The following is a 10,910-nucleotide window of genomic DNA, read 5'->3' on the forward strand; positions in this document are numbered from 1 at the left end:
CGTATTGAGGGTATCATGGTGGTTGATGCGCGGCTGGCGTGGTGAGTGAGTGAGTGATGCAAGGAAAAGGTGAAGTTTGTGATGTAGACGTCGTGTAGTTGACAAGCCGAAGCTGGCCGGAGTTGAGGATTGAGGCTTTGCTTGAGCCACCACAACTACACAGCCGAGTACTACTTAGTCTTGATAAGATATTCTCCTCAATTGAATGAGTGAGTTGAACAAGTACCTAATGATTCATTATAATCATTTCATGTAAATCTCCTAAGTCCCAATCCTGTGTCCAGCTCCAGGGTAGCCCTTCATCAAGTAAATGCCCCTCCCCCGCCTAAAAAGAGGCAGCCCAGGTCAGAGCAGACACCACGATTCCGAAATCGGCTTATCGCTGATACCGCACATGCAGTCATCACCCAAATTTGCAGTCAGCGTCAGAGTCCAGCAACTCCGAAGACCAGCAACTCCGAAGAGACGAGCTTCTTCTTCAGACCGTCATTCCTTCAATATTATCCCTCAGTCGGTCCCAATTCCTCCGCCTCGACTGTCCAACACGCAAAAAAACAGGCTGATTGACTGATATCCTCGCCTTTTTTGCCCCGTCTTCACTTCCTTTCATCCTCCTCCTCCATCTCCTCTTATCAGCTTCTTTCACATCTCCAGCCATTCATCATGTCTTCCTTTGGCCACTACTTCAAGGTCACCACGTATGTCCCCCCCCAGGAACTCTTCTTTCTCCTCCTCCTTCTTCTGAAATAGAGCCCCAGCTAACAGTGGCCTCCCAGGGCCGGCGAGTCCCACGGCAAGTCCGTGTCGTGCATCATCGAAAACTGCCCGCCCAACCTGGCCCTCACCGAGGCCGACATCCAGCCGCAGCTCAACCGCCGCCGCCCCGGCCAGTCGTCCATCACGACGCCGCGCAACGAAAAGGACCGCGTCACCATCCACTCGGGCACCGAGGACGGCCGGACGCTCGGCACGCCCATCCTGCTGACGGTCCCCAACGAGGACCAGCGCCCCAAGGACTACGGCAACCAGACCATCGACCTGTACCCGCGCCCCAGCCACGCCGACTGGACGTACCTGGAAAAGTACGGCATCAAGGCCTCGTCCGGCGGCGGCCGCAGCAGCGCGCGCGAGACCATCGGCCGCGTCGCCGCCGGCGCCGTCGCCGAGAAGTGGCTGCGCGAGGCCTACGGCGTCGAGATCGTCGCCTTCGTCTCCTCCGTCGGCAACATCAAGCTCTTTGGCGACGCCGACGCCATGAGCGCCGACCCCGTCTTCCTCAGCCTCGCCCAGACGCTCACCCGCGCCGACGTCGACTCCTTCCTGCCCGTCCGCTGCCCGCACGAGGAAACCTCGCGCCGCATGGAGGCCCGCATCGCCGAGCTCAAGGCGCAGGAGGACAGCACCGGCGGCACCGTCACCTGCGTCATCCGCAACGCCCCCGCTGGCCTCGGCGAGCCCTGCTTCGACAAGCTGCAGGCCACGCTCGGCCACGCCATGATGTCCATCCCCGCCGTCAAGGGCTTCGAGGTCGGCTCCGGCTTCCTCGGCGCCGAGATGAACGGCTCCCGCCACAACGACCCCTTTGCGCCCGCGCCCGAGCAGGCCGTCTCCGCCGCCGAGCACAAGCTGGGTATCCCGCGCTCGCGCCTCGTCACCAAGACGAACCACTCGGGCGGCATCCAGGGCGGCATCTCCAACGGCATGCCCATCTTCTTCCGCGTCGCCTTCAAGCCCCCCGCCACCATTGGCCAGGACCAGACCACCGCCCTCTACGACGGCTCCGGCGAGGGCGTGCTTGCTGCCAAGGGCCGCCACGACCCCTGCGTCGTGCCGCGCGCCGTGCCCATTGTCGAGGCCATGGCCGCGCTGGCCATTGCCGATGCCGTCATGGCGCAGCACGCGAGGCAGGTGTCCATCCAGATGCGCAAGAGCTCATAGGACGTGGGAAACTTGCCCAAGAAATGAAACATGGAGTTTGGGAGTTGGGTTCCTTGCAACGTGAGAAAAAGGTGGGGGGGAAAGGGGGCGAAAGGAAGAGAGGGTGGGCTTGAAGGATATCAAAAGGTTCAACAACATGGGAGACGACAAAAGTTTCAACAAAAAAGCCAAGTTGGGATCTAAGACAAACACACACACATATACACACACACACACATATACGTGTATGTCTATATAGGAGCATCGAACGAGGTTAGGATATTATAGACCCTTTTTTGCAAAATGAAGGCAGATCGCTTTTCCAACACACACAAGTAGTAGGAAACATCATGAATGTGAAATCTGTTTCTCAGCCACAGCCCTTTCATCTCCCCTATGTCTCTAGTGGCCGTAGTCATATATATGCACTGATTGGAGGTACTATCGCTGTATGTTATATGCGTGTACATGATCGTATACCGTAGACATTATGTATATATAACAAGACAAGGTAGGTAAGTCGTCGTCCAAATATTATCCCCCCAAAAAGAACACCTTTTCACATCGCCAACATATCATATCAAAAAAGCGCCAACCAAACAGTCAATCTCCCCCCAAGAAATCCATCACATACACCAACACTTCAAAGAACAAGAGAAAAAGAAAGATAAGCCAAGAAACCAGACAAAAAACGTCCTTAATGGCCGCTGCCCTGCCCAGACTCGCCATGCTCATCAAACAGCCCCAGCACGTCACTGGGGAGATACTCCAGCCACCCGCCCATCAGATCCGGCTGCTGCAGCCCCAGGGCCTCAATGTCAATGTCCTGGCTGTCGAACGTGATGGCGTCCATGTTACTGCCCGTCATCGGGCCCCAGGCCGCCTGATACGCCATGCTTTGTGCGAAATACATGTTGTTGTTGTTGTTGCTGCTGCTGCTGCTGCTGTTTGCATTCGAGTTCGTGCTGTTTCCCCCGGGAGCGCTCGTCACGGCCGTGGAAGAACTGACCATGCCGCCAGAGTTGCCGCTGGTCGGGGATACACTCGTAGTATATGCGTCGTATCCCTGGCCTGATGTTGTGTAAGTCGACATCAGGCCCTTCGTCTCCGGCGACTCTTCTGGAATGTCTTCAAATCCCATCACATGCTGATTGCGCGAGTTGTTCGCACCAGCAGCGTTCATCGAGCTGGCAGCATACGGCCGCCGAGGAGAGTTCCTAATGGCGGACATGTTTGGCTGCGGAACCGTCGGCGTAAACATGCCCACTTCCGGCATCGTGTGTCGAATAGGGTCCAACGTGATGCTCCCCGGCGACGAACCGTTCGCAGCCCTCGCCATGGTGTGCGGCGCAGGAGGGGGGAAACCGGTGTGGCCTCCGCTGCTGGCGTTGAGAGCCTGATACATGAGCGTCAAGCTGGAGTTGGGCGAATTGGCCGTTCCGGAAAGACTCCATGCGATCGGCGAGCCGGCAATCTTGGGCGAGGACTGCTTCTCGAACCGGGAGAGCTGCTCGCCAATCGACGGCCGCGGAGGAGGCAGCTTGGTGCTCTCGTATTCCTCCACGGTATACGTCTCACAGTCCCACTTGCCCTTTGATTTCTGATCCAGCGCGGTGAGAATGTACCCTACGCCGCCCCAGTATGCCTGGATCTGCTGTAGGGAATTGTAGCATCGCTGATAGTTTTGATTGGCGGCCGACGCGAGAAGCGAATGCCGAGATTGCTTGTTCATGTGCTTTGTTTGCTGCTTAGAGCGGCTCCCCTGAGTGGGAGGCGATCCCTCCCTGGACGAGCCCTCCGAGGCATTGTTGGCGCTCGATTCCATGAGAAAGGCGCACGCCGCAATATAGATGGGCTGATTTGTGAACGGATTGCCTATAAAACTCGTTGGATCTATCAAGTCGGCAAAGGACAAAATGTCACATATAGTTTTGGCGCTGCTCATGCTCAGCTCACGGCTGTCAGAGAGCAGCTGAAGCTCGCTCCTCAGTTCGCAAAAGGGGGTAAGTAGAGTCGGTTGATGTAGGATGATGAAGAGCGCGTGGAACCAAAAGTGGAGGAGGATAAAGTTGGTGCCTTGACCCATGCCGAGATACGTCTTGAAATTGTTGACGTTGAACTGTAGCCGCGGGTCCCAGTGTTTGTACATTTTCGTCAGCCGATGCTCCATCTCGGACAGCTGATCCCACTTGTCCTGCGTGAGGTCCTGGGCATCGCGAAGATTGTTCAGCACATCGCACACTTGGCCATAGAGGTTGATGATTTGGATGAAAACGGGAAAGGGGTTTGGCCAGCCGGTAGCCAGGTCGTTGCTGGACTCGGGAATGGCGAGCTCGTAGTCACCGTCGCGGATCGTCACCGGCCGTCCAGTACCGGAAGATATGACCCGGTCCAAGATGAAGACGGACCAGAACGTATACATGCGCTCCTGTTCCACCTCCTTCTGTTCCTCCGGGCTGAGTGCATCGACGCCGTCCACCTTGTGCGCCTCCGGGCTGTCATGGTCGTCGTCATTAACCCGACTTCGATGCCGGGTATACCAAGGATCCTTTTCGCCCTGATACTGGATACCCACGCACTTTTGAAGGCCAAGATCGACTGCCATGCGAATGGCCAAGCCCAGGTACATCCACAGCGCGCTGTCCTGGTTCTCTCCAAAGCCCTCGTATGCCATCAGCAGGCAAGCTTGGACTGCGCCCACAGAAGGACAAGGGAAGGTGTCGACGGTGGCCTGCCGGGCCCTCTGCGCAAAGACCTGGCCCCTCTCGGTCCGGGGCATCTTGTCGTTGCCGCCCGTTAGGATGTGGTGATCTGAGAAGCGCGCCGCGATGGCGCAGACTGCATCGACCAGTATCGGCTCGACCCGTTTCTCCTTGACATGGCGCAGAAACTTGTCTTTCTGGAGGAAAGGATAGTTGCACCCGACGTGAATGAAGAAGGTGTTGACTAGCTGGATAATCAAGGGATGGACGGGGGCGGAGTTGTTGGGGTCGTAGGAGGGAATGTCTTCGCGGACGATGTCGCTGTCGATGGCCGAGCCGCTGGCTAACGCGCCGCTGGGAGTCGAATGGAGAGAGGCTCCTGAATGTGAGCCTCCCGTCGAACGGCGGCGGTCGCGAACGGAGACGACCATTTGCTTGAATCCGGGGACGATGGCCGTGGAGCCAAAGTAGCGGAAATAAGGGATGCGACGACTGGGGGCGGATCGGCGGAGGGTGGGCGAGCTAGGCAAGTCATCGGATGTGACGGAGAGATGAGCCTGATGATGGTGATGGTAATGGTGCTTGTGGTGGTGCTGATGCATCACGGGCGACTGCTGCGGCTCTGCGTCGCTTGGGTTGGCGTCGGCGCCGAGTTCGATGGTCTGTTTGATATTGCGCCGCGGCGGTCGTGAAGCGGAGGCCCCAGCGACAGCAGGCGTAGCTTGCAGGTTGCCTCCTCCAGAAGACGTCGGACGATTCGCGGGCCCCGAAGCAGCGCGTTTCCTGGCCACGGCGTCGTCATCGCCTTGGTTGGCATCCTCCGTTGAAGCTCCATCCTCGTCGCCTGTCCTTGGCGCGCCCTCGCCGTCTTTCCTGTCCTCCGGATAGCCCAAGCATTGGTGGCCGTTCTTAGTGCATGTCGAGCACAGCGGTCGTTCGCCGGCGCATCTCGTCTTTCGTCTTCGACAGGTCAAGCATCTGCGCGCAAGAGACGGTTAGCTCAGCGTATCTATCAGCTTCAATAGTCACCGCAGCCGTTTATGCTCGCGCCCTCTTGAGCCTGTTCTATCCGGAACAGCCATTCGCCACCAGAGGCTGACGCGGCAGGACAGACAAACACCGTCACACGGATCCAGGAGGACATACGCTGCATTGATCCTGCGTCGCTTGGAGGGCGGCTGGCCCTGGTTATGTACGAAGCGAATCTGCCGTGGCGGGGGACCCGAATCCGGCGGGTTGTTGAGCAGCGTTGTCATGGCTAGACCATGACCATGATCATGACGGAGGCGAGTCGGAGCAGAGACGAAGACGCATGCGAGCTCAGCAGAGATGGCCAGCAGCTGGGGCGGCGAGCTGGCCACGAAGACTTGGTCGGCACTCGAGGGCTGATAAGGACGGTTACGCCATTCGAGATGGCGCTGAAGATGTCGGTTCTCGCGGGTGCGTAATCAAGGCTCGGGGTCGCACAGCAGGCGGGCGAATCGACAGGGTGTCTGTAGGTAGAGAATGTCTCTTGACGAGGGCAAGTCGATGTCGGTATAAGGTAGTACTACTAGTAACAGCCTGCAGCTACCGCATGGGCATCAAGAAGCGACTGCGTAGGGCTGTGGCCAGGCGAAAAGATTCAATGCTCGAGGCCGAACGGGGTTGGAGGTTGGCCAGACGGGACTGCACTCGACTTTGCAGGATTCGCTTCCAGTTCGGTTTGTGGGTAATTGGCAGAGTACCGGGTACCGCCTCGCCTACCCCATGCAGGACGGAGAGAAGGGGTGGCAGAGTGCCCGGTACTCCGCAGAAGGTGAGCCTTCCGCCCCTGCGTCAGGTACCGGCTACTCCTCTCGGAGGCGCAGCCATCTGCAGCTCCAGTTGCAGCGATGCATGACCTTGTACCTGCGACGGCGCGGTACAACCCGCCTTGTCTTCCCCAAAACCGGTTTCTAGAAGGTGGGAAAGGGCTTCTTCGGCCATGTCTCTTTGGCTCAGACATGGGAGACACGTCAGGTACTTGTACTTGTGCTTCACCTGTACCAGGGGTAAATATCAACATGAGCATTCAAGTCCTCTCTGGTAAAGCATGCAATTCGGACATGGGCAATCTCTTCAAGTCATACGGACATTGACCCTGGACTCCCCTCCGATCCAAGGCGCCTAAGGTAAGAAGGTACGCACTACTTGTACCCCTCGATCCCAGCATCCCCCATGCAGCTAAATTTAGGATATAAAGCTTGGCTCGGATATCGTCCATCAAGTCTCTAGATGCTCTCGACTGGGCTTGATCCAGTCTCACATCTCGCCCTCACTCCTTCCATCCTTTTATACAAGGCAGTAGGAGAACAAGCTGATCTCAGTCTATCAGTTTCCCCGATGAGCAGGACCTGGAATAGACAAGAAACAGCAAACGTCCAGCTTGGAAACCATTGGGCCACTTTAGCATCATGTTAGTGCATGGCCAATACACTGGAACCCCCGCGTCTTCTCCAGTCCTCGCCTCGAGGTACGTACCTTCTCCCTCGTCCCTCCAAGTTCTCACGCTCCAGCTGGTATCACTAGCAAACTCGGCTGGACCTGATCTGCTGCCCCTTACTCCGTATATCAGGACTCCACTGCCTCTCCTCGACGGCCAACTCCAACGATTTCAACATCTGCCAGCTTTTGTTCAACAGCACAGAGATCCTCTGGACCCTGGCTTCAACTACCTACCCAGCCCCCAATGCACCGCACCGCTTCTTCCCACCCAGACTAATACCGTCTTCAGGCTATTATTCCATCCCCGTCCACCAACTACCAACACAAACTACTAATACAAATCGTACTCCTCGGCCTTCTATACCCCTTTCGTTGATACGTCTGCCTAACCACTAGCGGCACAACTTGAGTTGTTCTGGCCCTTTTCTCCTCACGGCTACCTAGTTGCTTGTTCCTTGGACGGAAATTCGGGATACCATTGACCACATCACTATATCCTTCGGAGTTTCGGTTCGTATCATCGTGAAATCCAATCTTGTGACCATCGTCCCTGAATTATTGTGGGTAATGGCCTGTTTAGCTTGGAGACGATCTTCCAGAACCCGGTCAACAACAAATGCCATCTTGTAAGCACTCTTCATCATGTAGTAATGAATGGGCTTCCAGCAAGCCAAGGGGCCAAATTCATCAAATTTATCCCGATGTTCATACAGGAATTCCTCATCTGCGCATCATTGTCATCATGGTCCTCCACCTACCAATGGATATCTTCGCCGTTCTTGCAACTAATAGTATCTCCAACGCCTCGTCCGAGAAAATAAGAATCGCCATCCGACTCCTGTACGCCTGTCCAGCCGGTCATAAGTGGTAATCGAAACCTCTGGATCGCTCCTCCCACTGCGCGCATCAAAGCCTGGGGACCACCATCCTACCCAAAGACCACTGTGACTCCCATGTCTTGGCTGACCCTTCTCCATAAATCGCTCTTCTGCTCGCCCAAATGTAAAACCAAGTCATTCTCATCTTCACCACAGTCTGCTCGTCTCCAGACCTCTTCGATGATGCACCTTGCTCGCTCGATATTCGTCATGCCCTGTCGTTCACATACCGCCGCAAACGCCTGCCTGGAAAGCTCTCGGTCGGCTTCGTCAACCGCCTCGCAGGAAGCCACAAAGAGCGGCCACAGCAGAGCCCCCATGGGGCCTTTATTCTTGACCGTACCAACACAGTGGGTGAGGCTGATGTGCGCATGGTGCTGCACCACGGCATGACGCCGGTCGTAGCCGTAGATGTTGCGGTAAAGGTAGACAAATCCAGAGTGTCGATAAGCCATGGCGCTGTTGAGGATGCTCTGCATCTGCCTTTGCGCTGAAATCCCAGCCAGGATAGGATTCTCCGTATCCTTGGGCAAAGATTCGTCTGTCGGGAGCACCCACTCTTCCAGGGCAAGCTCTACCGAGGATGCCGTCATCTCGAATTCCGCTCGCAGCATCGCCGTCTCTGCTTCATCGCCCTGCAGCTCAGCCAAAGCAAGTTTCCGTTTCAGGCCGCCGAGGGTCGAGAGCCGGTAGATGATGGGCCATAAGGAAGTGGCCATCCCAAGCAGCGTGTCGACGTTTCCATCAGGGACGGTAGCACCGCGACAGTTGACGGGAGGGAACATGGCGAAATTCCCGCTCTCGGGCGCAGGCAGGAGCGGCGTAGAGTCGAACGACAATGCCGCGATGACATCGTAGAATCGAAATGCCTATTCACAGAGGGTTGCCTGTTAGCCCTGATGGCGTGGTAAAGTTCGTCTGCTGTAGACTCACCCTTTCCAAGAAGACGGCCGTCGGGTCAGACAGTGCTTGGCTGCTACACATGACTGCCATGGCCCCCTTCAAGTGACCGTCGACAATGTTTGAACGCCCGTTCTGGACAAGCTATTCAGGATTGTTAGAGTACGGCGGCGAATACAAAAGCAACTGCAAGAGCGACTCACCACTTCGTAGTAAATCAAGAGGATAATGGCGGCCAATAGCTCGTTCCTGTTTGCATCGCACCCCTTTGCCAGCAGAGCAGTCAACCCATGGATTGCTTGATTGTGAAAGTAGACGCTCTTCTCGCTATTGTGGACACCTCGGTGCTCCAGATGGGCACATGCCAAGGCAAAGATTGCATTCGAGACCGCCGGGCTCTTCTGGGACATGGGTAAAACGAGCCGTTGGAACGGGTTGCCCTCATCTTCACGCAGAACAATGAGGTGGGACAGCACATTGGTGAAGTGAGCAATCAGGGCTCGCCTGTTGGTTTGCTGGGTGAATTCGGCAAAGGCAGGCATCCTAACCTCGATCGTAGGAGACGCGACCGATGCAGGAGCAATCATCGCGAGAGACGGAGGCTGCGAGGCAGAGTTTGAGGTGACCACATCGTCGAGGGAAACGAGTTGACCGTCGGTGCTATCGTCGTTTCCAGCCTCTCCCTCCTCTTTCACGGGGCTAGTGGCCGCGACAAAGTCAAGGCCAACGGCACTCAGCCCAGCATCCTGCTCGATAGTGTTGGCGGCCCAGGTGGTGAAGATTTCATTCAACAAGCCTTGGTTGTATTCGGCCGGCGACGCGGGCTGCTGCATGCTCCCATCCACTAAAAGGCTGCTGTCAAGCCCCATGTCGGAGCACCACAGCGGTGTTTCCCAGTGCTCCAAGGATAATCGTTTCTGTGAGGCTCGAGGTAGCGCGTGATTCTCCAAGATGGCCGTCGAGATGTCGTCCAGTGCTGAGTCGTCGATTGACTCCTGCCTGCGCCGCTGGCGGGGTTTGATGGGTTCATATATGCAGCTCTGTCCATGGTCCTGGCAGCGACTGCAAATGGGTCTGATTTCATCGCACTTCTTCTTCTGTGGCGCACATGTTAGAGAGCTCCAGAGTGTCTGCAGTCGGATGGATTGTATTACCTTTTCTTTGCTGCGAATATGGGTCATGTGTTAGCGACTTGCATCTTCTTCATAGGAGCAGCCGGTAAAAGGGTCTCAAGAGACAGCTTACCAGTAATTGCATCCTTAAATCCAGCGACAGAGATCAGTATGGTTCGCTTTCTCATCAACGCGCTCAAGGTGAGCGGCGCAACACAGGTCCAACTTACCGGCTCTGGACCGGCGCTTTGGCACCTTTGGCGGAGCAAGCCGGGTATACAGCAGCATTTCTTCGGCGTTTCAGAGAGATTTGTCCGGGTTCGCTTGGTAAGGTAGTCTCAAGGTTCGGCGCGGACGGTATGGCGTGGCAAGAGCCCTCAAGAGCCCGTCACCCACTGACACAAGCCTATAGAGTTGGAAGGGCGCTTTCAAGAAGCCTTGGAACGGCTGGCGCTTTGGACCTGCACTGTTGGTTCAGCGGCAACAAGATAAAAGAAACCTGCTTGCTGGCGAAGGCTTTGCAGACGAGACAATCAATGTTCGGGCCGCGTAGGATGATGGCGAAACGAGCTGCCTCCACGGCGGATAATGTCGCGGGCGAAGACAAGGCGCGAAGGGCGTCGAATGCGGATGGCGGGCCGGAGGATTGATAAAGGAGCAGACGAGCAGATGGAGAGAAAGGAAGCAGACGAGGAGGAAAAGGTCAGCAGATTGGAGGCTGGAGACGAACAAGGACGATTAGCCGTTCTCCGAACCCATCCCAGGGCGTCCCACTTTGTTCGCCTCACAAACAGTTACCAAACCGACTCACGTCACGCATTCTTCACCACGACACGATGCGTCTTAACGGACCGGCTCAAGCCACGCTCAAGGCACCGGGTCCCCTCGACCGTTGCTAGGCCCGTTGGAGGCGAAAAGGTGGAGGCCCCTATGCG

General features: G+C 56.4%; 3 protein-coding genes across 3 annotated transcripts; 1 reads left to right on the forward strand and 2 right to left on the reverse strand.

Moving 5' to 3' along the window:
- Positions 1-663: 663 nt before the first annotated feature.
- BBK36DRAFT_1125972 (chorismate synthase) lies at positions 664-1,938 on the forward strand (the record flags this gene model as incomplete). The annotated part of the gene is made up of 2 exons (XM_024891333.1): positions 664-698; positions 777-1,938. 2 exons carry the CDS (start codon positions 664-666, stop codon positions 1,936-1,938), a joined length of 1,197 nt encoding a protein of 398 aa, XP_024747006.1.
- A 676-nt stretch (positions 1,939-2,614) lies between these two features.
- Positions 2,615-5,875, reverse strand: BBK36DRAFT_58594 (N-terminal binuclear Zn cluster-containing/DNA binding domain-containing protein; the record flags this gene model as incomplete). Its single annotated transcript, XM_024898310.1, has 2 exons — positions 2,615-5,597; positions 5,766-5,875. The coding sequence occupies 2 exons, from the start codon at positions 5,873-5,875 to the stop codon at positions 2,615-2,617; spliced, it is 3,093 nt and encodes a 1,030-aa protein (XP_024747007.1).
- A 2,138-nt stretch (positions 5,876-8,013) lies between these two features.
- BBK36DRAFT_1125307 (hypothetical protein) lies at positions 8,014-9,450 on the reverse strand (the record flags this gene model as incomplete). The annotated part of the gene is made up of 3 exons (XM_024891269.1): positions 8,014-8,832; positions 8,897-9,007; positions 9,067-9,450. The coding sequence occupies 3 exons, from the start codon at positions 9,448-9,450 to the stop codon at positions 8,014-8,016; spliced, it is 1,314 nt and encodes a 437-aa protein (XP_024747008.1).
- Between the last annotated feature and the right edge of the window lie 1,460 nt (positions 9,451-10,910).

This window comes from Trichoderma citrinoviride (assembly GCF_003025115.1).
Source record: "Trichoderma citrinoviride strain TUCIM 6016 unplaced genomic scaffold BBK36scaffold_12, whole genome shotgun sequence".
In the NCBI taxonomy this organism is placed as follows: domain Eukaryota; kingdom Fungi; phylum Ascomycota; class Sordariomycetes; order Hypocreales; family Hypocreaceae; genus Trichoderma; species Trichoderma citrinoviride.